This window comes from Cataglyphis hispanica, chromosome 7, assembly GCF_021464435.1.
Source record: "Cataglyphis hispanica isolate Lineage 1 chromosome 7, ULB_Chis1_1.0, whole genome shotgun sequence".
In the NCBI taxonomy this organism is placed as follows: Eukaryota; Metazoa; Arthropoda; class Insecta; order Hymenoptera; family Formicidae; genus Cataglyphis; species Cataglyphis hispanica.
In genome coordinates this window covers 5,300,778-5,327,244 of record NC_065960.1, presented here as the reverse complement: position 1 = coordinate 5,327,244, position 26,467 = coordinate 5,300,778, and the positions used below count along the sequence as shown (strand labels likewise).

General features: G+C 42.1%; 2 protein-coding genes across 3 annotated transcripts in view; one reads left to right on the top strand and one right to left on the bottom strand.

Annotated features, from left to right (window-relative positions):
* The window catches only part of LOC126850827 (serine proteinase stubble-like), a 157,001-nt gene that overhangs the window by 81,533 nt on the left and 49,001 nt on the right, over positions 1-26,467 (bottom strand). The gene's annotated exons all lie outside the window — the stretch shown is intronic.
* Positions 5,344-25,522, top strand: LOC126850862 (ly6/PLAUR domain-containing protein 6B-like). Of its 2 annotated transcripts, XM_050594269.1 has the most exons (7): positions 5,344-6,385; positions 19,618-19,820; positions 20,717-20,878; positions 21,568-21,608; positions 22,390-22,488; positions 23,661-23,735; positions 23,898-25,522. In XM_050594269.1, the coding sequence occupies exons 3-7, from the start codon at positions 20,728-20,730 to the stop codon at positions 24,102-24,104; spliced, it is 573 nt and encodes a 190-aa protein (XP_050450226.1). In that variant the 5' UTR covers positions 5,344-6,385; positions 19,618-19,820; positions 20,717-20,727; the 3' UTR covers positions 24,105-25,522. The 2 variants fall into 2 exon arrangements, with proteins under 2 accessions (XP_050450226.1, XP_050450225.1); XM_050594268.1 differs by lacking the exon at positions 19,618-19,820.

Below are 26,467 nucleotides of genomic sequence, written 5' to 3'. Positions count from 1 at the left end.
TTGCTACCACCGGCCCCGTCCGTCGTCGCGATCATCCCGAAGAGAGACTCCCGAAAGAATTTAAATTAGTCCCGGCGCGTATATCGAACTAAAATTAATTGATTTATGGGTGGCAGATCGCGACCGAGATCCGTCGCAAAAGCAAACGCGCATCGCTATTGGTCCCATTCGGCTAAGGCAAAATATAAACGATCGTATTTCTTGTTTCCTATGAAGATCCGTTTAATTTTCATTTAAAGCGACGAGAGACATACGTCACGCGTCTCTGCGTTCGCGCGTGATAAATCATTTTTAAATACAAGAAGAACCTGTCGAGGAAAAATTTAATAAATTTAATAAATTTGCTTATTAAGCTAAGAATTGATTTACAATTAATTGTTATGCAACGGAGTGCTATCTCCACGAGTTACGGTGTAATTAAAAAGCGCAGAGCGTTAACTCTCATTTATTTATTGCGCGCACATATATATTCACATCGAATGGAACCGCCTACTTTAAGAGCCTTGACATTGAATATTCTTAGGATATATGCATGGCAGGTGATCATTATGTATAATCATCGCGTAATGATTGATCGTTTCCACCGCGATCGGGAATTCTTGCCGCTTTGAGCGATCGAGTCATATGCGTAGACCGGATATACAACGCCAGACCATTTGAACAAATATTACTTACTACTACCCAAACGGTTGCGGCTATTTTTGTTTGACTTATCGAATACTAATCTTTTTTTTTCTTTTTTTAATAAAAAGAGTCTCTGAACTCTCGACGCGAAGAGGCGATGCCTCATCGGTAAGTTACGCACGCATATACATAAACCTTTGAAATGCCGCATCGGATCTCTAATCTCGACATGAAATTCTATTCGACAACTGGCCGGCGGGGGTGAGAGAGAGGGACGCATACTTTCATATCTTGCATTCTTTGCGTATAGGCGAGAGACGCGTAAAAAGATCGGAGACGCCATCTAGCAAGTTATCAATTAATAGTTCTGTAACCACTGTTGGAATGTATCTACAGGCACATCGGCGTCTTTATGAATGGATTCCGTTCATTGATTTCAGACTACCAACATCAGGTACAGTTCCCTCTGAGAACTCTCTTACCATCTCGTGTAGAGTCCCCTGTTAACGACACGCGCTACAGAAATAACTTACAACGCCACAATTCATGGGAATAAAGACTATTGCGATTATAGTAAAAATTTAACAAATGTTTTTTTATATACTTATTAAGATATGCAATATAAAAAGATTAGGAAAAATGCAGCTTAAATTATATACTTTAATATTTAATATTTGATAAAGAAAAATCAACTATAAATATAGCATTAAAAAAATAATCAACTCTTTTAGTTCATCTTAATAATCAGACAATAATAGTGTCATTTATTACATTCGCGATGATTACGTTTGTTATTAAAATAAATTAATATAGATGACGCGATTTTGTTTTTATTTAATTTTAGTATTACAATTTATTTTTATTATGACGATCTGTCAAGCTACTTTATTACACACCTTGAAGACGTCAAGTAAGAATGATTGCCTTATTTCGTCTAGTTGTCCGGAAATTTTCGCGACGGAAGGAGGCACTATATAACGGGAGTTATATAAAGTAGCGCGATACATTGTTGTTGTTCCAGCGACATATTATCCAGTGAATCGTGAGATGAGAGCAAACGTTCGTGCTTATAGTCCTGTGGCGGAAGCAGCAACAGTATCTGTTACGAGCAACTTTGTCGAAAGAATTCAACACGTACTTTCAGCACCGTAATTACAGCCGACGCGATTCATACAGCGGTACCCAGTGAATCTCGAGGGGAGGGAGAAGTTTGCCCGCGGTGCGGTGAGGCGAGAATAAGAAGCATCGGCGGCCCTTGAACAAACGAGACGACTCTACAACCGCCGAGAGGTCAAAGAGTACATCTGCTCTCTCTCTCTCTCTCTCTCTCTCTCTCTCTCTCTCTCTCTCTCTCTCTCTTTCGCCGAGTGTTGTACAAAGGCGTAAAAAGAAAGAAACAAAAAACAGAAAAGAAAAAAAAAAACACAACAACTACAATGGTCCTGCGTCGATCTCTCCACTAGTTTCTTTGAGAGGCAGGTCAAGGATCTTCTCGAGGATCTCTCCTTCGACAATCAGGAAGTCGTCAAAAGTTTGTCGGACGTAAAATACGCAGAGAGAGAGAGAGAGAGAGAGAGAGAGAGAGAGAGAGAGAGAGAGAAAGAGAAAGAGAGAGAGAGAAGAGTGGACGGGAAAAGATCTCAACAAAAATAGCGAATCTTTAAACTCGTCTTGTTTACAAAGTAGAGGTAGTCTTTCTCTGAAACAAAATTCCATGGAAATTACTGAAAAAGATACTCGATCCTTTCAATTATGAAAATGTAAAATTGGCGAAAGCGTGGACGCCCGTTGACAAACGAAAAACAATCTTCGCGCCTGATCTTGTCCACGAATATGTATCCCCCATCGCAGCTCGCGCGTGATTAATTGCGGAAATCCCAAAAGCTGTTCGCGCGTAATGTCAGCTTGGGATTAGAGGCGAGGACGTCGGGAGTTCGCATCGAAAGCCGAGCGCGAAGCTCTTGATTAAATATGGGACAATGCACCAATCTCACGGGAAGCTGCGGACCTTTCCCATGCGTGGGAGGGAAGAGGAGGAGGCGGAGGGGGAGGGTGGGGGAAGAGGGAGAGGGCGAGAGAGAGAGAGAGAGAGGTAGGCGGAAGGTCGGCAGCGCGAAACCTCTGCTTTATTTCGAATCGATCGTGTTGCACGAGGCTCGGAGGACGCTCGGGCTAATTCGGCTCACATCGACGATTCAAAACTGTTCGATTCGCAAAGTATTCGCACGCATATCGTCCGATAAACACCGCCGCGAGGCCGCCCTTCTTCCGCCCCTCCCCCATTCCCTTTCACTCTCCCTTTCCGCGAGGTCGACCCTTCCGCGTGTAAACGCGGTCAGAGACGCGCGGAGGGACGGGCGTTGCGTCTCACCGCCAAGAAATTTGGATCTCTCGATCAATACTGCGTCTCCTCCACTGCGACAGCATCGCCAAGAATCGTTCAAAAATATTATCTTGAGATTCGTGTGCTCTTCTCACAGTTTCCACAATTTTCCTTATAAATATTTTCTAACGATGCAGCTTTGTAAAGAGAGGAAAGGATCTCTCATTGTTTCTAATAGACCCTTGTTACAAATAGTTTTATCTCGGCAATTACGCTCGGCAAAGAACGCTCGCGAATGATGAGTACATGCGGCGTAGCATTTGGTAAAAAAGTAAAGGGGATAAAGCATCTTTAATAATCTCTAACATTCATGGAATGGGGGTTCATTATGCGGAATAAAAGACAGACCGGTCCATCGCGGAAGCAGGATATATAGTCGTAGCCGATTACTCCGTTTCATTCTTACGAAACGACCGACTCGAAGAGACCATGCCGCGAAGAACATCCTAAGGGAATCCAATCAGAACGGGTAGCGTCTAACCCCCGACCCTCCCCCCAACCTCTCTTACAAATCTCGGGTACCTTGGCGCTCAACGAAATTCCGGACAAGATTTACACCGGTTTCACGAAGAATTCCTCTTTATTGAGTACAAACTGTCAGAGGGAAGGCGAAAAGGATTTTATTACCTCGGACCTTATTGGCGCTAATCTCTCATCGACCCTATCTTAATATCTTAAATTCAACATACGATATAATTTACATTATTCAATTATGCAATCCGTACGATTTAATCCTTAAATACGTGGCATTAAACACGTGAAAAAAGAATTCATATCCCGTGAGAAACGAAAGAACGTATCGCGAAACCGATAACGATATTTCAGGATTAATGCGGATACGAGGGCGGTCAAGAAAAAAAAGATTGGAAGCTCTTCGGTACATTAGAGCAAATCAATGCGTTTTCATTGAATTGCCAGTCAAACGAGCACGAGGAGAATAATTCTTAACATTTATATCGGCGCAACAATTTCGTCCAATTTTCTGATCGATTCACCCACCCGTTCTGGATAATGTTGTCCCGCACCCGCGGGCGATCAGCCCGTTCGCTAGTCAGCATCCTGAATCCATATTTCCAGATTGTATTCCGCATACAATCGACGTTCTCCGCGCATTGCCACCGAAATTGCCAGAAGTCACCGCGTCGATCGATAACCATCGAAAAGCCTTCCGTGCCACGACAACGATGGGAAATCGAAATCATAGAAACAAAGGATCGGCAGGTAAAGCCGTATCTACCGAGCCTAATCCCATAACCAGACCCTCCTCCCATATAAAAATGCTACCTTTCGTAATGTTATAAAGAAACGTTATACAGAACAAGAGACGCAAAGCAGACGCAAAGAATATTTGATTTCGACACGAGATGACGTAGGAGGAAAAAAAAAAAGATATATGTATGGAATATATTTGAGCGCGTAATATTTATGCGATTGATGTACATACAGAAAGGATCGAATTACGTCAACTTTATTTATGTAAGACATCTATAGTCTGTTGTTGACGCTTGACGTAGCATTGTAAACATTGAGAGAGAGAGAGAATGTAGAATAATCTGAAATGCGACTGAACGTATAATATCTCATGGGATCATTCTTATCGTGATATAAATACAATATAATGTCGGTTCGACGCGTTGATATGTAAAAATATTTTATTTCATATAAACGCGATGTTTTTTCCTCGCCGCGTGAGTTTATCACAGCGTGTCGCCCATTGCCAAGTTGTCCACCGTGCAACATACATAATCCAAAATCAATGCACCGCTGTTTCAATGCGAGTTTAACACTCCGTGACCGTGGTGTTACGACGGCAACGGACGGTGTAATCCCTGATTTCGAGCTTAGAGGAATCGTCAATTTAGTACGTCCTCACGCGTATAAACCGAGCCAAACTATCCGCCTTCAATTTTCCGCCTGTTAAAAGTACGTAAGTGATCATGTCTCGCTCGACAAGGATAACGGAAAAAAAAAGGAAAAAAAAAAGAAGGGAAAGGAAACGATCGTGTACGGTTCTTTTATTGTGGACTTTTATCGAGAGCAGAGACGAGCGAGCCCGGAGCGTTTCAGATAGATAGATAGAGAGAGAGAGAGAGAGAGGCAAAAGATTGCGCTCTCTTTTCACAGCGGCGGTGGTGATGCTGTGATCGGTCCGACAGGTAGTCCCCGGTGGTCCGTCCGTGTCCTTCGACGCCGCCGCTAGTGGCGCGACCCCGAGTGTATCGAATCGAGGATCTTCGCAGATTTTCGGAGGGCTTCGTTCACCCACGAATGGGCTCCCGCGGGTTCTCCCGGGCGCTCGGCATCGTCGGCTCGCAGTGTATTGCGCGGCAGCCTGGACCGCGGGCGGCCGGCAGCCTCCGCGACGCATCATCGACGCGGTGCCTTGCGTGCCTTCGAGAACGCGCTCGCTTCTACGCGAAACGTACGCGCGGCCTTCTGCGTGTTTTGGAACGCACACACAGCATCGGTGTCGCGCGCGCGCGCGCGTGTCACATGGTCTTCTCGTGTCCCAACCGCAGCATCCCCGCCGATATCCCGATACACGAGATCCGTCTCCCCTCGCCCGAGTTGGTCCGATCAGTAGATCACGAGAGCGCGGCACGCGATAGCGCGGTCCGCGGATAGCGCGGGGAATGAGCGAACTGTCATGATCGGCGCCGAAATCAGCTGACTGGCCCGACCGCTCGGCGAAATCGAACATGACGTCCGGAAGCAGCGGTACCAGGGAAGACTCGACGTCGCGATTCGCACGCATTGCGACACGGTCGACGAGATTGTAGCACAGTGAGCTTGATTGGTCTATCACCGATCGGAGTCATCGATCGATCGAGCGAGGCAAAGAGGCTGCGGGAGGTCGGATCGCGTGAAATTGCGCTCTTCCAAAGTGGGTCGAACCCCCGCGAATGCGTTTACCCTCGCACCGCGGGCAGGAGAAGCCGTACCACTTCCCTCGCTGCTGGATGAGACCCGCGGGATATTTCCAGTGAATCGAGCGTAGGGGTATGCGCGCGCGCGCGCGCGTCTTTCGCACGCGTGCAATCGTACACGCGTCGTCTACTATGCGTAGCGCTAAACCAATCTACCACCCTCTCGATACCTAAAAGCGAGTAGTACACGGTGTTTGTGCACGGCGGGAAGGGGGAGTCGAGACTGCGGAAAACTGTGAGGGTGCTCAGGAAGAAGGGGGTGACGCGAAAGAGAAAGAGAGAGAGAAAGAGAAATTACTCGTGAGAGAAGTGGAAGGGAGAAGAGAAAGAGAAGAGAAAGAGAGAGGAGCGAGAAAGATAGACGAACATAGAGGAGCTGGAGAGAGTAATGATCGTGACGACGGTTGTGCGGACAAATGAACACCTCGGCACAGCGTTTGGGATATTCCAAGTAAGTAGCTATGCGCAAATGCCGCAGTTGCATTATACCGCGGAAACGCTCGCTTTGATATATCTCCGTAGTTGCGAGCATCCACCATTATTTCGGGAACCAAAATTAGTTCTCGCCCCCGCGCGAGGGATGCGGTTTTCTGAGAAAATTCTGAGAGGCCGCTCGAGAATTCTCGAGTAGCCTCGACCACAACAAGTCTTTTCGTCCGAATCAAAAATAGATGGATCGATACGTCTCGCCTGTCCGGCTTATCGAGTACGTTGGCGAAAGTTGGCCGGAGGAGAACTTTCAAGGCAAAATTTTTCGGATGGTCTTTTTTTTTTTCTTTTTTAACTTTGTTACCGCCGCCCGCTTCACTTCCGTTTGTCTTTTTTTTTCTTTTCGTGGACCATCGCTTTACGCTCGGGTGATTTTATTGCTAGTCATTTTTCAAGCCCTGGATCGCGCCGATGGGATCATGGGCGCTGGTAAATGGATGCACGTTGCCTAAGCCAGCATATTTGGCGCGAAACCCAACACACGTTTGGCATCCGAGCAGCCGATCGGATCATCCTTGCCTCGCGTACGCGTACATACATCGTGGAATCGCGCTTAACGATAGCTTACCCGCCTACTATCTCGGAAAGAGAATTCGTTTAGCGGAAAAAGAAGTAAAGCCCTGATCTGGCGTTTTAACGTTGGTGCATTTAATCGTCGCTCGAAACGAGCCTCGCTTTAATTTATTCAATAAGTTTGAACTGGGAAGTATTTAATTGCTCGGCGCGCACCAATTGTCCCGTATAATTCGAAAAAGTTTTTCTATTTTACTTTGAAATTGCATTTGGTGGCGACGTCGGCAGAGCGCTGTCGATACGGTTGAAGGATATGACCTCGAGATTCAGCCGACCCATTTTTCGCGATTTCAAAAAGAGATCGCCTCTGCTGTGCAAAAAAAAAAAAAGTTACCCACAGCGCATTTATTTTCTAATCTTTATTCGTATATATTATCGACATTTTTTTTTATTTTTTTTTAAATATGACTTTACTAAAGTATCGGGTAATAATTTTTGATATACGCGCTTTCAAATTTTCACATTCGAATCACAATTTCGAGATAGCTCATTCCTCTGTTCTTCCCGTTAATTAATGAGCTATCGCGGAAAGGTCGGGATCGATCAATCATCACAGATCATAGTGTGTCGTGCCCAATACCGTGAGATGGATTACATCCTACTCGAAATTTGTAGCACTTCTTCTCTCTCTCTCTCTCTCTCTCTCTCTCGTGTAGCACATCGATGTATAACATTAGCATTTATATAGGCGCACGAGATTCCGCGCGCGCGAGTGACTCGGAAGCGAAATCCGAAACGGCGACGAGATCCGACGAAAGAGAGAAGTTGTCGAGAGCAGAAGCGAACGAGCAAAAAGACGAGATTAAAGGTGGCGGCAAATTCCACATAGTTGGGGAAAACATATTTTTCAGCGCTCTTCCACAATCAATGTCGTAGTCGTCGTCGTCGTCGTCGAGGCGCGTATCGAACTTAAGAACGAATGCCGACGAAAACTCTCGAGACACGTATATACGGCGTGAGAAGCGTTGCACGAAAATTTGATGTCACCCGGTAATATGTATATTACGTCGACCACAATCGTCACGGGGAGGGAGGACGCGGCAACGAATTCCGGGGATGTAGAATTTTTTTCACATGAGACTGAAAGGGACTGTAATTTTGCCAAAGATACATCGTCCGCATCCAGGGGAGCGATATACAACATTTATATTAGCATTTATATAAGGCTAGAGTAACTACGCGCTCTTCCACGAGCCTCTACGTGCTCGACGCGCAAAAAGAGAAGGAAAAAGAAAAAAAAAAAAAAAGAAAAGAAAAGAAAAGACGACACGGCGCAAAATCTACGCCGTGAGATAAGCGGCTCCTCATCCTCCTCCTGCGGCTCCTCCTGCCTCCTGCGTTTCGCAGGCACGGAAAATTAAACAATGCAGAGAGTCACAGTTACGTATTCTTAACGCTCAACGGGGGATGCATAAAGCTAGGAATATTTCACGTACGTCCGGAGAGTTAGACAAGTACGGAATTAGGAATATTTATTCAAGTAACGACGGAGCGATATAACTTTTCGCGGTTTCCACCAAACTTGCTCGGCGGACGGAAACAAAGGTTTCGTCGCGGGTAAAACGGCAAGGATTGGAAAGGATTCGAGCAAGCTGTAGAGACATAAAAAGCACGGGAGAAAAAACGCGGATTAAAAATAGCAGAGAGCGCACAATTAAATAGCCGCCGGGCTATTTAAAGTTCTCTCGGAAAGAGATTATCGGCTAATTATCAGTATCTAAAAGGCGGTTCTTAAAATTACAGCCGCGCCGGATTACCGCAATAATTTATCCTCGAGATAGCAGTCGGAGGGCGGATGGTGGGAGGATGGTCGCAGGATGCACGGCGAGAACGTGCGAGCGAACGCGAACGAGCCAGCGTGCGTGCATGCGTGCGTGCGTACATGCGTGCGTGTGACTTTCGGCGCGGCAAGTGTTGCATGCGCGTGTCGTGCCTGCATTGTATTAACAGACAGTGGTAGACGCGGGAGAGAGACGCGGTTGGAGACGCACAACAAGCAGCCTCTGTACTGTTTTCGCTCCCTCGCAGGGGAGGTACTGGAGGTAGACGAGGGAGAAGCGCGAGTTGCAGGCAGAGTTTTGTGTCGCGCCGCGAGCTGTGCAACATTACTTCATCGCACGCGTCAAAGGCAATCATGTCATGCCCTTTCATCCTCCCGCGCGCTCTCCTGCCCAATCCTCGTGTTCCTAGCGCGGTACTTTGACAGTCGCGAACGTTCGCGGCGAAAGGCTCGGCTTGACGGGGCTCTTAAAGCTGGGTCTCTGCTTTTTTTTTTTTTCCGTTTCATCAGTCGCGTCGTTCTTTCGGCAGACAGCGTCGCCGATTCGGCCAATGTCGTGGCATTTTGTAAAAAGCTCATGAGGAGGGAAAAAGTTTCGGGCGTTTCGTTGGCCGGAGGAGGGAAATTTCCCGGGCATATTTCATCCCTGGAAAACATATTTTATCAGGGATGGCTATAAGTTATTCGAAAGTTCGTCCGGCAAGTTTTATCTTACGAAAAATAAATCGCAAAGGACAAATCCGTGTCTCCCTCTCCCTTCGTCTCTTTATCTCTCGTTTACTTCGACACGATCCAACGCGTGTAAATGAGATTCGCTATTAGAAGAGTCGCGAAAGAAGAAATCCGTGCTAGGAGAAAAATCATATCGCTTCGACGAACTTCCGAATTACTTCTGAAGAAGTAATTTGTGCTGTGCTTCTTCAGCTTTTATATATATAAATACAGGTACAGAAAACACACACACACACACACACACACACACACAGGAGGAAGAGGGCGAAACTCCATTTCCGCAATCAATTAAAAGCATCGGTGAGACGCTCTTCAGATGATATCGGCGGCTTCTCCTACGGTCTCCTCTTCTCGTGAAGGGGATTCTCGATCTCCTCCGTCTTTCCAAGACCTACCATCGTGCTCGAATTATCGGCTATTCGCGCAACTCGTTCTTTTCTCTTTCCCATTGTCCCCGACGAGATTATCGAGAGGCGCGAGAGAGGAAATCCTTTGAGAAACAACCGCGCTGTTTTCTCTCTCTCTCTCTCTTTCTGTTCATGCTGCCCGCTTAATTTACTTCATCGGCTTCCGGCCCGGCTATCAGTCCTCTAAATCAAATAACATAATTTCGCTAAGGCTACCTAAGGTAAGAGGACCGATCCCTTTTCCCTTCGAGCCTGGCGAAATCCCGCGGTCGGAATTTATGGCAGACTCTGTGGCCACGACACTCTACACAAAGGTGTGCAAGGGACTTATACTCACACGCGTTCACATAAGTATAGCAATGACGTAGCGAGAGTGAAATAAAGTAACACCCTTGCTACTGGCGGAGATGGCCTGCTGCGACTTGTACTCGCGATAAATTTTCCACGGCTTTAGCGGCCACTATGTGCGACCACGGAATTTCCGATCCTTTATATAAGTAACAGAAAAGCGACAAAGAGGGAATAGTGATAAATCAAGATGACATTCGCTAGGCAACGAGCAATGAAGAATTTCGAAGATGCTGAATTCGCGCGCATCTAACAAAATGGGTATGAGAAACTTAACTCATTTATTTACAGGCTGCTCATTACAGGGGCAACAAAAGCCTTTTATTATAGAGCGGACCAGTAACTTATAATTAAATTATGTAAGAATCGATGGTACACGCTGACATAATAAAACAATGGAGGTATATTCTCCTGTAGAAATAATGGAAAATTTTTGAAATTAAAAGTGATAAATTATCGAGTTCGTTCAGCGGAAAAAAGATTTTTGATTTTACGCGGCAATTCAATATTGATATTAAAATCTCATTTCTTTGTCGATATTGTTGATATTACGAGTGACTCGCGACTGGCTGTAAAAATTGCAGTTCTTGCCTGCAAAAATAGAGATGCAATATCCCGAGCTTTCGGAAAAATCTCACGGCAGCGAAAGCGAAGTTGTAACGGACTCGTAATTAAATTCTGGAATGGATTGCATTCCACTAGGGCGGAGCGATATTTTCAATCTTTTATGAGCAAGAGACAATTCGAAATTAGAGAACGACAATGGCTCGATTTGTGCCTTCAATAAATAAATAGTTTTAACTCTCTGCAGAGCAGCGATATTGATATGGATATTGATACGAAATTGCAACTCCTCTGGCAAATATAATTATTATCGTTACACGAATCTACCGTATGAATAAACGAATACGAACTCTGTGTTTGCGAAAAAAGATTGCAATACATCGTGCTTTCCAAAATAAAAAATAAAAAAAAGGAACGCGCGAGAACAAAAGCGAACATGCAAGCTGCTAGCAAATCCGTAATTAAATTTTAAAATCGAGTTTTAGACATTTTTCACCGAAATGCAAAATGACAATTTGAATCTTTCACCATTAAATGAAAAAAATAGAAGTAATAATTCAATATATTTATTTGTGGCACAAAACAAAGATTTGCAATTTGACGAAACAAAATTTAGGACTCGTGTGGATGAATCATATTCTTTTACAATTAATTAACCACCGTTAAGTACGCTACGGAAAAGTTTAAATTTTACATTTAAATGCAATATAAGTATCATGTATTAAAGCGCTCGTGGCAGAAGAATCCCGAGAGTGAGCGCGAAAGCGAGTTTTTAACAGGCTTGTAATGAAAAGTCGAAGTGGATTACGGTCCACTCCTCTGGCATATAGTCATCTGGCATTTTTTATAAGCTCCGCAAGGTTTAATATTCGAGATAGGAACAATTGTACGAGCGTTTATTCGATAAAGAGGATGATTTTACTCCGAGCATAAAAATCACTTTTGTCCATTGGCCGTTATCGTTCTTACGACTCTATAAATTTCCCTCTGTCGTGAACAAGCTCAAATCTTGTCTCTGTAAAAGAGAGATTTCTCTTTCCTCGTAAAAAAAAAAAGCAAATTTGTAACAGCCTCGTAATTAAATTACGAAATGGATTGCCAACCGTCCCTTCGATCGGTGGCTACGTTTTGTGCTCCGTGCACGTCTCTCTGTCTCTCTCTCTCTGTATTCGTGTTTTTACATTCACATTAAACCAAATCCGCGATATCCGGGGGGATATGGACGAGAGTGTGAAAAGATCTCCATTATATTCTCGATAACCCGGCGGCGACCCGTGAACACAACGGTGTTATCCAATTTTTAGGATTAACCGAACGGGATGTGAAAAGCACGGGCGAGAGGTCGTCGTTAACGCGGATTCTCTCAGAAAATCGGTACCACCGCGGTTTGGTTACACACTTCGTTTAGAGCGAACTATCATTCGGGATCGTTTGCCCGGGTCAGTACCGTGTCCCCGTAGTCCGATGGCGCGTATCGGCCAAGTACCGCAATAAAGGGAATTTGCGGATACGCCGGGCATTAACGATATAGAGAAAGAGGGAGAGGGAGAGGGAAATTGCGTAGTCAACCGTCGCGGTTGCCTAACGCGGCTGTTTGCACGATTATTTCGCGAAGCCGAATGCGCGAAGTGGGCTAGTCTAGGCTTGCCTATAATTTCGCGAGTTAAAGTCCCGAGGAGTCGAGAGGGTTGGGGATGGCGCGCGACAAGTTCGGCCGAGGCGAGGAGGACACTTTCGGCGGTAAACTTCGCTCGTATATTACGCGAACTCCGCGCTAATTGATTTTGCACAATCGCGTTAAACTGCAAGTGGGTTTCAGACACTGGTATCGCAGCCTGATATTTCGCCCAACCCCCGATCGGGGCTGTAAACCCGATGGAGGGGTGGCTGTAATGTCTCGCCCGTTACTACTGCCACTCGTCCCTTTTTCGCCGAATCCAGACGAATCCGAACTTTTTCCGATAATTATCGTCGTTTCGCCTGGCGTGAACTGCAACTTTGCGTTCGTACTGTCATAAGCATCGTCCTGGTTGATGATAGTTACGAATATAGTTGCGATAGACTAACCACGGTAAACGACGAACAATTTGTACACTTTGTAAATTACTTGCGATGTAACGGATACTCCGTCCTTGTCGACACCCGGCTTTTCATTTCATTTACACCGCCCCAAGTTCATAATTGCAATCATTAATCTTTCATCGATGATAACGCCCTTTTTGTAGATCGCACCGATCTAACAAAGGACACAAACGGGCGTGAGTTTCTCCTCCTCGCGATTGCCGTAGTCTTTATTCTTATAACCGAATAGCGCGAGCGGTGATCGATAATTACCGCCGTTAGCAGTACGACGACTCTCGGTCGTTGTTTTTGCGAAAAAAAAAAAGAGAAAATTATAAAGAGGAAGAGCGAGCTGAAAAGCTACACTCGTTGGGAGTAAAATTAACTCGTGTTCGCGCGCACGACATATATCTTTATTCATTATATTTGACTAGTCATAAAATATAATTTATCCTCTCCGTTCTCTTTCAGAGCTATTGAAATCCCCTCGGCCTCGAGAATCGACCCGGAATTTTATTACCGACTTACTCTGCATAAACATTTGTTATGTAATTTTAGTAAAGTGATTCAAGGCGCGCTTATATTAAGATATATAAATTGTTGAATTAATTTTATGCTAAGGAGAATATGGAGCCTCTCTCTCTCTCCTATCCTCCATTTTCCGAGAGGAGAAGAAAGTTATTTATTCTACCGCAAAGCTTCCTTATTTTTCGGACGGCAGCATCCTCGATTGATCGAGGCACGAACCACTTTAGCATTTTGATTCCTCCCATCTTTTGTGCGGTCCTGTTCAAAGAAGCGACAGCATCGAGAATCGATACGACGTCTCGTTTGTAGTTTCTTAGCACGTTTAGTCCCTTGCTCCTCGCGTTTTCGAAAAACGAAAAGTAATAAAAAAAAAGGGAGAAACTATACAAAGAAAATAATAGAGAGGAAATAGACAAATAATCTCTCTAACGTTTACTTCAATTCGCAAACCGATTCACGTGACTTCGATTTATCGAAGGCAGACAAGAGCGCTGTTGCCCCATTGGGGATAGTTTTGTTCTAAGTGAAGAGGAGAGAAAAAAAAAAGTTAATTCCGACACACGTACCATTAAACTCGAAAAGTTTATTCGCAGCTTTAGTTTGTACAGTGAAATAAGATTTCCGGATCTTCGTAATTGCTGCGTAATTGCAGCTTTTTAATTCTCCTTAATTACGCGGGGCATCAATCACAGATTTGTACGCGTATCGTTAATCGAGGTATGTATATTTTGAGAATTAAAAGAGCGTTAAATTTATTTAATAAAAATTAATTTACCAACACACGTGCGCGCGCGCGCGCGCGCACACACATTTTACGTATCTGCGCGGAGAAAGGTATTTTCGGCAGTGTTAATAGACAAGCGCGGGTGGATTGCGGAGCGTAATGCGCGGGGTACTTTTCGCAAATAAATCGACTGCATTTCCGGCATTTTAGAGCTGAATCGCCGTTCACACACAATTTACAGCGCTCCATTTCCCGCGGCGCGATCGCATCGCATCGCGCGCAATCAGTACGCGCGTTCCGTACCGCTCCGCTTTCGGATTCGCAAAAGGACGGGGCATCCCCGCGTTCTCGAAATCCCGGGAACCCATTCGAGTAATGAAGGAATACAAAAAGATTCCGCGCCTAACGATACAACGGCTTTCCCTCGTCGGAGGAGCTAACAAACCAAGTGAACGACGTGCATCCACGTGCGCGATCGGAAGCACTGGAGGCAACACCGAGAGAATAGAATTTTCCTTACTACGAGATTCGATTGAATTCCTCGGTCACCGTCTATAACAATATAGACGGGAAACTCGATATAACGAAAATCAGGTATGACAAATTTAATTTCAAGGTCGGAGAGAGAGTTTCTCGTTGTAACGTGATTTCGCTCGGTAGTTGCTCGAACGGTTACTCGGAAAGCGGTTCTTTCCAAACTATCGCGGGGCTTCGGCAAGAATCGAAGGGACGGCCATAGGGGAAAGGTGGAGGAGGAGGTGGTGGTAGAGGAGGGGAGGGGAGGATGGTAGCTTTATCATCGACCCGTTCTCCCGAACGTTCCCCTTTCCCTGTCAACCCCCGCGGCATCCATCGTCAAGCACTTACGGAGATGAGTGGCCGTGTAAGAAACACGATAAAACCGGGGGAGGCGACGTACAAATTTCTCCACCGTGGCGAATTACGAGATTCGGAAGGAAGGAAGGATACCGTTCCGTCACGTTTCATCCTCGCTATACTCTCTCGCATACATACCTCGAGTGTATATATGTATATATGTATATATACGCGCGGTGTGTACGCATGAAAATATATGTACACACACGCACGGACATAGGTGCGAGCAAGCTTTCGTTGTGGAAAGCTCACGGGTCGTGAGCTTCCATATTTAATAAAGCAACGCGTCCTCATTCGCCAACCGCATACTTTTCCAACCCGTGAAATGACCCTTTCCATCTAGCACGAGCATTTCCACGTTACCAGCGCGACCTCACACTTTCGGCTTTTACTTTGATCCTCCACCATCCGTTCGTTCTGCCTTCGCACATTTTCAGACTGGTTTAAGAGCGAATGGCCTTTTTGCCAACATCGTGCGCGATCATTTTTGAAGTCTTCTAAATCCGACATTTTGTGAGAGAAAGGAGTCTCGTTAAGTCTTATCGCTCTTAGCGTTCGAGCAAGAGCCAATTGCCAATTAGTGGGAAAATTCTGAAGAGAATTATTTTCTCATTAATTGGCAATTCTCGCGAGAATGTCCAAAATTATCCATTTATTATTGTGACCGTTGACTCGATACAACCGACAAACTTTAGCCGTCGTCAATAAATCAACGTGCGCTACAAAATGGTAATAATGAAACGTCCATTTTATAAAACGGAAGGAAAAAAAAAAGTGTACCAAACTTTTATGAGAAAAATTTAAAATTTTCGCGCAAAAAATTCTCACGTAAAAATTCTCTTTCACATAAAGGGCAATTTATATAATTTATATGTTTTCGTAAACATATTTCTCTCCGGTAGGAGATATATTATATTTATCGTAACCCTCGCCGGTCTGAATCCCTCTCCCGCACTTTAACCCCTCGTCCCATCCTCGCTTTACCCTCCGATGCCGAGTGTCTCCGTGGTCCTCTGCTACAGCCAGGATTACCGCGAAACTCGGCGGAACGTCCGCCAACTCTCATCGAATAAATAAGAAGAGAAATCCGGTGGACTCTTGACCCGGAACATCGTATCCCTCGGAAAAGTCACTGTAGATTGTTCTTCGCTCTCTTTCGCAGATGTAGAAAAGCGTAGAGACCGGCTACACCGGTTTCTCGCGACCGCCGTATAAACAATAGATGGCAAATCGCTTTGACGAACTCGCGGTAGCGGCGCGAGATTCACCAACGAGCGCAAACATGCAAATACGCTTTGTTACTCACCCTTTGTGCTTTGTCGGTCCGCGTCGCAATCATTCCAGAGATGAGGTCCGCCTGAAATCGTCGAGCGCGTACCTGCCACCCTTAACAGATAAGAAATGCACCATAGAAAATGGCTGCAAATATAAAGGTTTGCGAAAGGAACATTACACATTGGATGCGACATATATATGTACATATACATATAATATAATATAATAAAGTCAGTATATAAGATTCGGACTATAATGTAATATATAGATATGTCGAGGGCTATGTTCAAATATTGAAACTATATATGAAAATTCACTCGCGGGTCTTTGGGATTAAAGAGAATCTCTCTCGCATAACGCTTAGCACTGTACGGCACGAAACGTACATCTAACGTAATATTATCATAACGCATTAAAAGCGTACAAAATTCAACACGAGATTATCCATCCACCTGTTTTTCTTCAATTTCCCGCGCATTTATGGCGCAGCGGTAAAGCTATTCATACCCGGGGAGCCTAATATCCATCTACATCCGGCGGTAACTTTAGACAAGATCGGCTCGCGAGCTTATAATTATTCCGATCCATTGCTATGAATGTTTAGAAAACACGCTGAAAATGTACGCCGGGTATTACCTCCGCGGTAATGGGCGAGGAAGCAAGTATCGCGAATATATAACTTAGGATGGGATAATCAGAAAATCCGGAATTATGTCCGAGCGACTTTGCGCTTGTCGCGCTTAATCGGTGAATAATTTAAATAGCATTCTTGCATGATCGTCGCGATAATTGCATTTTCGTCCGGCTGCCACGTGCTTCTTGCACGGCAAAACTTTACCCATATTCATTTATTCAGGGACAGTCGAAACGCCCATTCGTTTCGATCATATTACATCGGGAGAATTTTCATTTTATATAAAACATCTTCTCTACTCGTAATTTCATTAAAATTCGCCCTGTAGAGATAATTTTTTAATTAAAATTATTAAATTGAATTAATTAAATTTAATTAAAATAGTTTCATTTCTTTCTTTCTTACATTCTCTCAAAATTTTGCATAAACATATAATTTAGGAATTTTTGCACGATAATAATCAAAGAATTTTTGCTATTAATATATTAATTTTATTACATATGTTTTAAATTTACATTGCAAATTGCTTCTAAAATATTATAATTGTTATTAAAATTGTATGAATTAATATTGCTCGGCCCTTTGGTTATTTGTGTATAGGACAATATTTTCCACGTCTTCCCGAAAATATTCTTGAAAAATTGCCTCTTGGAAGATAGCCTCCCCTTTAAGCTGATCGTGAGTTCGAGGACGCCGGAGCCACCATGATTGATGCGGAATTAAATTGGCATTTGTTTTTATGGAAAAAAAAAAAGTATTCCCCGTCGAGAGCTCTCGCGCGAAGATGAGATGAGATGAAACGTCATCGATAATTCCGTCGATTACTCTATTTTAATTGATTCGACCAGTAATTAAATATATACACACGTGATGATTATATGGGGATTTGTTCGACATCCCGATGGTCAATGAGCGTAAATGTATAACACGATTAACACACGGGTTCGCGGCTTTTATTTATTCCCACTACTGACTCTATTTATGCTCCGATAATTTAGCGGATTATGAATGCGCACAGCGCTACGAATTTTAAACGGTTTGAAAATCTGCGCTTAGAATGGAAGCTACATTTTCTAGAATTAATGGCGCATCCTCCGTAATCCGATACGCCAAATGCGTTTATACTCGATCAAAAGCCAGACATGCATAACGCGCATGACGATATACATACAACTACTCGATCAACGTCCCGTTTACGGGACTGGCTGGAAATCATTAGCGCGCGGCAATCTGAAATTTGATCGATAGAAATTTTACGCAATTCCATTCGATCGATGGACAATTCATTTTTGTGCGAAAGTTGATTACTTTAATTTTAAACAACATTACGTGTGTTAATGTTTCAATCATGAGCGTCAAAATGCATGCATATACATATATATCAGACAGGACAATAGCATTATATATACGTCGATATGAGAGAAGAAAGATATTCGCATTGTCAGAGAGACAGGGGCCAATAAATGGCGGGGCTTTGTCAAACTCGGCGCCGCGCCACGCTCGCGAAAAAGTTTTGCGCGACAGGTGTTTCGTGACATGTATTTCCACGCGCGAGCCATTTTACATAAAGTGATTTTCTTATCTTGATGCATGGTTATTTTGCATAAACGGCGAAAACTTATGCGAAGATTCAAGACGGTGCGCGACTATATACATTTACAAAGCTGCATCCAAATTATGGGCCTCAAAGCGCTCCGTGAAATCCGTCACTTCCGTCTGTCCTGAATAATTAAACTTCGAAATTGTGAGCGGTGAAGCAACACGCGAGCAAAGAGATGCACCTTATAGTTGAAGCAAATAACAAATCTCTCTCGCTTTATTTCAACAATTATTACTTTAAGCAAACGAGATGCTTGAATAGTCTACGATTTTTAATTAAAATAGCGAGTATTAAAAAAATCAAGGGTGTTGCATATCGCATAAAGTCCACCTCTATAGAGCAGTCTACTTTGCAACAATTTTCCATCAGCTACTCGAACTAATTAAAACAGAGCTGAGAAAAGGTAAACTCGAGACGGGTTCTCGTCGGAAGGATGCACGTAAAAACGCCATTTTGCCACAAAGTTATATTCCTTCGTGATGTCACGAAACGACGGTGGAAGAAAAATACAGTGTATTATATATATATATCATTCAGGGCCAAACTTCACGAATAAGTGGAGCATGGATAAAAGCAAAGTTAGTAAGTGTGTAATTAACAACTCCGTTAAGAGAGTTTAAGCTCTCGAGAATATATTTAGAAGTGGACGTAAGCAAGGATATATAGAGGGACATCAGAGGGGAAGCCGAGGTCTATTACAAGTATGAATTAAATACAAGTGCGTAAAGCGATCGAGATTAAAACTGATACAAATTAGCTATGATTGTATGTATCAACTTTTATGTTTCACGATTTATTTTTTGCCAGATGCATTTACTGAATCATTCCTAAAGTTTCTGTCGGCAAAAAGTTACGCTTTGTTTCTTAACAGCTCTATTCAAACTACTATTTAATTCTTGTTCCTCTTAGAAGAGAGATTATATTATTACAAATGGATAAGCTAACGCTTTATTATATAAATTTAACTCTCTTATTCATATCGAAGTGATGGGAAAAATAATAATGATATCGGAAAGTTTGCTGATTACGCTGAAATTGGAAAGTGGTTGTCAGACCCCAATCATACAGTTCAGAATTAATTACTTCGATTAGGAGTTGCCTGTCATCGCGAGAGCGTTTCTTGTAACGGGCCCTAGAGAGAAGGGGAAAAGCCACGACACGACCTTATCTACCTCGAAAGGTCCAACGTTCGATCCATTGACTCGTCGAGACCCTAATACGGCGCACGGAACTGACGTCGGCCGATAGGTCGCCCGTGTCCCAGAATCGGGGCTCGGATCGACATCCCAGTATCGGTATGTACATTCAGCCGAGACAGAAACTATCCGTTGGTCGACACGATACGCAAACGGCGCATTCCCGTCGTCGACGGAGACAATACTTTAAATCAGCCGTTACTCGTTACGTCTCTCCTTGCTTTCGCAATTCCGAATCCGAATAATAACATCCATCGTTGAATTTCCTCGCCAAAGAAAGAATGCGTTCGCAGTGTTTTCATTTCGTATCTTTATTCTCGAGACGTTCAAATTTAAAAATGTTTAAAAAAAAATTATGTATAATAGCAAAATAAATATATATATATAAAAAATCCCTATCATATATATATATATGTAATATGCAAATTAATAAGCAAATTCGTATCTCTGTATTTTTATCTCTTTCTATTTATTTTTGTATATGTTATTACGATAATTTTTGCATATTTTTCCTTTCTATTTTTTATTTATTTATTTATTTTTTTTTATGTATTTCTGGTTCTAAAATTATACAGTTACTCTTTCTATGTTACATTCCTTTACTGTTATGTAAATATTGCTCCGTACATATTTAGAGACATGTTTATTTTCCCAAATCAAAATTTACTAATCTACTATTATATTATTATCTATAGTTAGCGGTAAATCAATGACGGTTATAACGAGAGAAAGAGAGAGAGAGAGAGAGAAATTAGACATTTCATGCGTGACAAAAATACGGGCATTCCCAAATTGTAAAGTCATCCTATTTTCTCTCCCGAGAGAAGATATCCGCGATATGGTATGATCGATCAGAATTAAAATTCACGTTCGATTTGCTTTCCTCCCACTGACTCTAAGGCTTCTCTCCTCCCCACCCCTATGAGTAATTGGCGTTCTCTAATGTCTCGTCGAGGTCACTTACGTAATGCGCGACCCCATTTCTGTCGTTCCAGAGATGTGAGGAATGATCACGTGGGTGATGGTCGGGCTGCTTCTGGCTGCGGAAACTTGCGGCAGAAATGTCCTCTCCGGAAACGGAAACGGAAACGAAAAGGAGGAAGCGAAGCGGCGGGAGGACCTGAAGGGCGTCAGCGCGGACGAGGAAGACATCTACCGTGAGTATCGGCTCGCTGAATCGTCGAGAAAAATGTACGAGAATGAACGCGTTTCGGTAAAGGGCAGATAGAGAATCGGCGGGAGAGAGGAGCGCGAGGGGGAAAAGAGAGGCAGACGGATAGAGAGAAAAGAATCGAAACGAAAACTATGATTTACTCGGGCTAACTCGAGTTTGTGCCGGCTCGCCGATCCTGCAATCGAACGCCACTAATCTCTCTGACCTGCCGCTTATCCTTTCTACCGACTTCGCACATGTACCGCAAGCCTTTCTCTGTCAATGACACGTTGCCGGCACTCCTCCGTGTACAATCCGTCCTTGCAGAAGTTCCACCTCCGTCGGCCACGATAAAATCACGGCCGTATAACTTCGCGTTAACGAAATTAAGTTCCATTATATAAGACCGTATTGTTCTATCCCGATAGAGTTGTCGCGAAGTCCTTTTCCGGCAAACTCGACGGTCAAACTATTAAACTTGATAGCCCAGCCTTGTTGAACTCATGGACGTCTAGACGTCCTAAATCTCGTTTAATCTCTGAATGTGTATGTTCCCTTTAATTTTCTTTCTCCCCAAATAGAATTCCCGGATCTCTACGGGAACACGACGGCGCAATTAAGAGTTAACGTGTCTTCATTCCGTCTCGATTGTCCCAGTGACGCATTTACTCAATCCGACGCTTTCTGTTGCAGGTCTAACGTGCTATACTTGTGTCAACGTCAGCGATAACCAGGTATATCGACGACTCCATTAAATGCTCCCTAAGAGTCTCCCGTAATGGCCCCATCGTACCGGGTCCAGCCGCAATTTTGCACAACTCTAGAGATTGTTCCGCCATCGATTTCGATTTATTCTAAATTCTCCTTATTGCGTTCCGCTTCTTCTCTTTCAGTAATAGTTCCGATCTTATCTTTAATCTTCCCCCCCACCCCTCCCCCTTCCCCTTCCGTTTATCGTCTTTTTCTTTGAAGAAGTGCGCCGCGGTTTAATGTAGCGATCATTAATTCATGAACTGCAAAATACTAAATTGGAATTTTGCGAAATTACTAAAACAAAGACAGTATAAAATACATTTTCTTACATGCTAAATAATTATTTTTAATTAGGAAAAATATTAATTTGCGATAACTATAAAAATATAATATATGTATTTGTATATTAAATATAATATAATATATTTATATATTATATTATATTTTATATTATAATATATTATATTTTATATTTATATTTTATATTTATATATTTATATAATATATTTATATTAAATAAAATATATTTATATATTAAATATAATTATATTTATAATTAAACTATAAATATGAATTTTACATTTGCAGCTACATTTTATGTTGACGTCATCAAGAGAGGAGATTTTCGTAATTTTTTTTTTTAATTTTTTTTTCGACGTTCGCACAAAAAAAAATGCACGGTTGACAATATTGGCAATATAAGAAACTTGATTTTTATATGAAAGCTTTGCATCGAGATTGCTGCTATTTCTATTCTTGCAGATGTGCAACGAATGGGCGATAGATACACCGTGTCCGGCAGGCGGCCGTGATTTCTGTCAATCGATGCACATTCTGGACAGCCGGGGAAACAGCGTCTTGGCAAGCATATTTTTTTTTTCACTTACTCTGCTAGCGATACATTGCGCGAAGGCACGCTCGTAACTATAGTACCTTCCCACGATTTTCATAAATTTCATATATATTGTCGAATAGCTCACAGCGAAAGATACCTATGCTTTTATATGTGACTTATCGTGAATGAAGAAATGGTAGCTCCTCGATCCCTCGACATATTTCATTTTTTTTTTTAAACCGAATATCTCCGAGAGTACAAATCGTATATTTGAAAAGTGTTTTATACACACAAAAAACTATATATATATATATATATATATATATATATATATATATATATATATATATACAGCATTTATAACTATGCATTATTTTTGTATATTTATAATTAAAGGCAAATTTTTTAAATTTAAAATTATTTTTATATAAATTTTTAAAATACCTATTATAAGAAAATATAAGTTACTTTTTGCAAAATATTTTCTCTATTTTAATATCACAATTCAGTAAATTGATAAACAATAGTTACGAACGTTGCGTTTGTCAGAATCAACAACACTCTCGGAACGATACACAATAAACAATGAGAGAAGAAAAAGACACGTGAATCAATAATAATAACAAATCATCGATTCTCGATTGGAGTAAATTTCGTTATTTCCCAACCACGGTACGTACACAGTTAAATAAAACCAATTAAAGGTTATCGTACGTGGCTAATTGACTCGCATTAGAAAGATAATCGATTTTCGAGCTATTAATGAACGAAGTTACGCGAACGGATTCGAGCCTGGACGCCGAGATGGATGGTCCTCTCGAGCTTAAGCGCTTTTCGAGTCCGGTCGATGTACCAACGGATGAACTTTGATGGAACTTTCCACGTTCCGACGCCTGTCGACGATAATGCGGGATAATTTAATGTCACGCTTTACCGACTTATGCGACAGTACTAACTACGTGATTAGCGTGACTCAATTTTTCTCTCAACTCTTTAATGAAAATTAACATAATTAGAGAGAAATGGAATTAAGTCGCTACTTGTCACTACGACATTTTCGCTAATCAATTAAATAATATTTGTCAGTTACGTTTCTCAGACTGCATGAGTGATCATTCAGTTCCGAGATTCAAAAATTGCACCGGAATCTTTATTATCGCGTTTATCCGCGCGCTATCACCCCTTCCTCCTGTTCTAGGTAAGCAAGGCTTGTGTCAGCAGCGAGGAATGCGGGCCAGGATTGGTCGGTTGCATTCCCATGGACACGCAGCAGGTGCGAAATAGCGAATTTTGTCGTGTACCCGGGGGAGGAGGTTTCTCAAACAATCTCGAGGCAACAGAATGAGACGGAGAAACAAAAATAAAAAATAAAAAAAAAAATAAGAGAGAAATACCGACGGAGCCGGGTGAAATAAATTCGGTTATTTCGTTTCAGATCTGCATAAGTTGCTGCGACCTGAGCTATTGCAACATCGAGTCGCCTACCAACGCCACAAACGCGATCTACTCGCGGAAGCGGCGAGCCAAGTCGAAATCCAAGCGCAAACGACCTGGCAGAAACGGGGTCGAAGCGACGATGCGGCTGTACGGGCCGAGCTTGCTCTGGCTTCCCGCCTCGATCTTCTATGCATATCATTGCTGAGGAAGCAGCAACATTACTAATTCGCGAACGCGAAGCGGACAGCGCGGAAATCGCGCGCGAAATCATACACCGCGACGGAATTGTGGAGGGGCGTGTGACGTCGCCGTCTTTTGATCGAATATTGTTCTCTGTGATTCCTTCTGTAGCTTCACACTCGCCTAAAGAATTACTAATAAAAGAACTGACGTGTCTAATTCCGACCAAACTCTCCGACAAAGGGCCATTTTTTCGCACTCGTCGAATTGATCTCGGCGACGATTATTGTCGTCCAATTATTTAGAAAGAAAAGGTCGTTCTCTATTTTTTGTACTCTCGTTTGACATATTCACCCTATTATTACTTGAAGCCGAAGAATTAACTTTAATGGAAATGCAACAAATTTCAACATATTGTACATCGAACATGTCGATCGAACGCTTTATGTTTCGGGCACGCCAGGAAAACGAAATGTTCGTTTCGGATATAAAGTGTCCGTAAGAAATTGTTTGGGAGTAATTCCAGGAGAGATTCAGACGAACGAGATCTAGGATAGAGCGGTCGAAAAACTTGGCGCCGTTTCGCGCTGTCCGAGACGTTATTAATCGGGGACTCTTCGAACTAATCGGGTCCCCCGTGATGGCAAAAGGAATTGTTTTTCCGTCGTAGTATCGGTAGTATCGCTATGCCTCGAAGTAGAAGGAACTTAAGGCACAAAAAGTACGGCCGAAGAAGACTTGGAGAAAATCGATAGTTCCGAATTCGTTTCCGGCGAGACTCGACGACAATCTATATAGACACACAATAAAATCAACCTACCAATCATACTGAGGTGTAGTTTACCACGACGATCTACGTCTTGCTTCTATATTTCACACTCTTTCAAAAAAAATCAAAAACTCAATAAACGCGTATCGTGATTAAAAATAATTAATTTAGAGAGTATATAATAATTAATAATAAAACGTAGAAAGGGAAAGTGTATGTGTATTGTATAAGGTATGAAAAGTTTAATTAACTTGATTTCTCTATATCAAAATATTTGTGATATGCACATATTTCATTTAATTTAGTGGAAGATTGAACGGATAAAATTGTTTTATCGCGCGTGACTGACAGTTAACATGTTGAATGTGAAATGTTTGTTCCAGTTATAAATGCGTAATTCGTCAAACAAAAAAAACCGCTTAAGCTCGCTACATCGAAATTTTTTTGGTGTACATTGTTCAATTACATAAGTAACGCATCAGAAGCGAATTCGAATTATCGAACGAAAAATTATTCATACATCTACCAACTCGCCTATTACAGACTCTTTACTGCTATCACATAATTATTATTAACAATTATACATAAATATATTACAATATAGATACTATACATTGTTTCGGCATGATGTAAGAATACTGTTGGTAATGAAATAAAGAAAATTATACTTGTCACATCTCTTTACTAACTTTATAGCATGAACTACGAATGCCTATCTTACTTTTGCATTTACACTTATTTTATTTATTCGAATAAATAAATAAAAGAGATTGTAAAGCGGAATACATTCTGGGATATGAAACGTGGCAATTTCACCGAACAATTCCAAATAATGAAATAAATCATTGCAAATAATGAAATATAATAAATTAAATAAATTCACTCACCGCGAACATTGTACAGCCACAACACTCCTGCCGTCATATATTCGATCGGTATGACGTCAATTTCTGCTTAAAACGCTTTAACCGAAAGTCTATCAAGTCACGTGGATGCGAGTGGAAACTGCGTTTAATTGTTGTAATTTCACACACAGATGGATCCTCTCGTTTTCGTATCGTTGACAATACATGTGAAGTTGATGAGCTGTAATGATATTCAATATGTAATTAATTCATATCACATATATCTCTTTAAATTAAATAAACGAAATTATTTTCTATTATTTTTATGCATAATAAATTATATAAAAATTTCATATAAATTTACATACATATAAATAAATAAATAAATAAATATAAATAAAAATTACATAAATATATTTTTTACATGCTTGTATATAAGTATATATTATTAACAAAAAATGTGTGCTGAAATTTTGTAAAACAAATCATCAAATTATCAATTATGTTATTATTACAGAATTCTTAAAATGGACATTCATCATCTCGATGAATATTAATAACCTCGATATAAACCGATCGAACCATCATCTCGCGACCGAGAAAGTGCGATTAATTATTATGCGCGCATCAATTAGCACGTCATAACAATCGTCCTGCTGTTCATTTTTGACCAATAACGTTGGATCGTTTAAATTCTAGTCGACATGACTGCACTTCACAAAAGCTACTCGAATATCGCGCTCCAATGGGTAATTAGTATCACTTACCTTAATT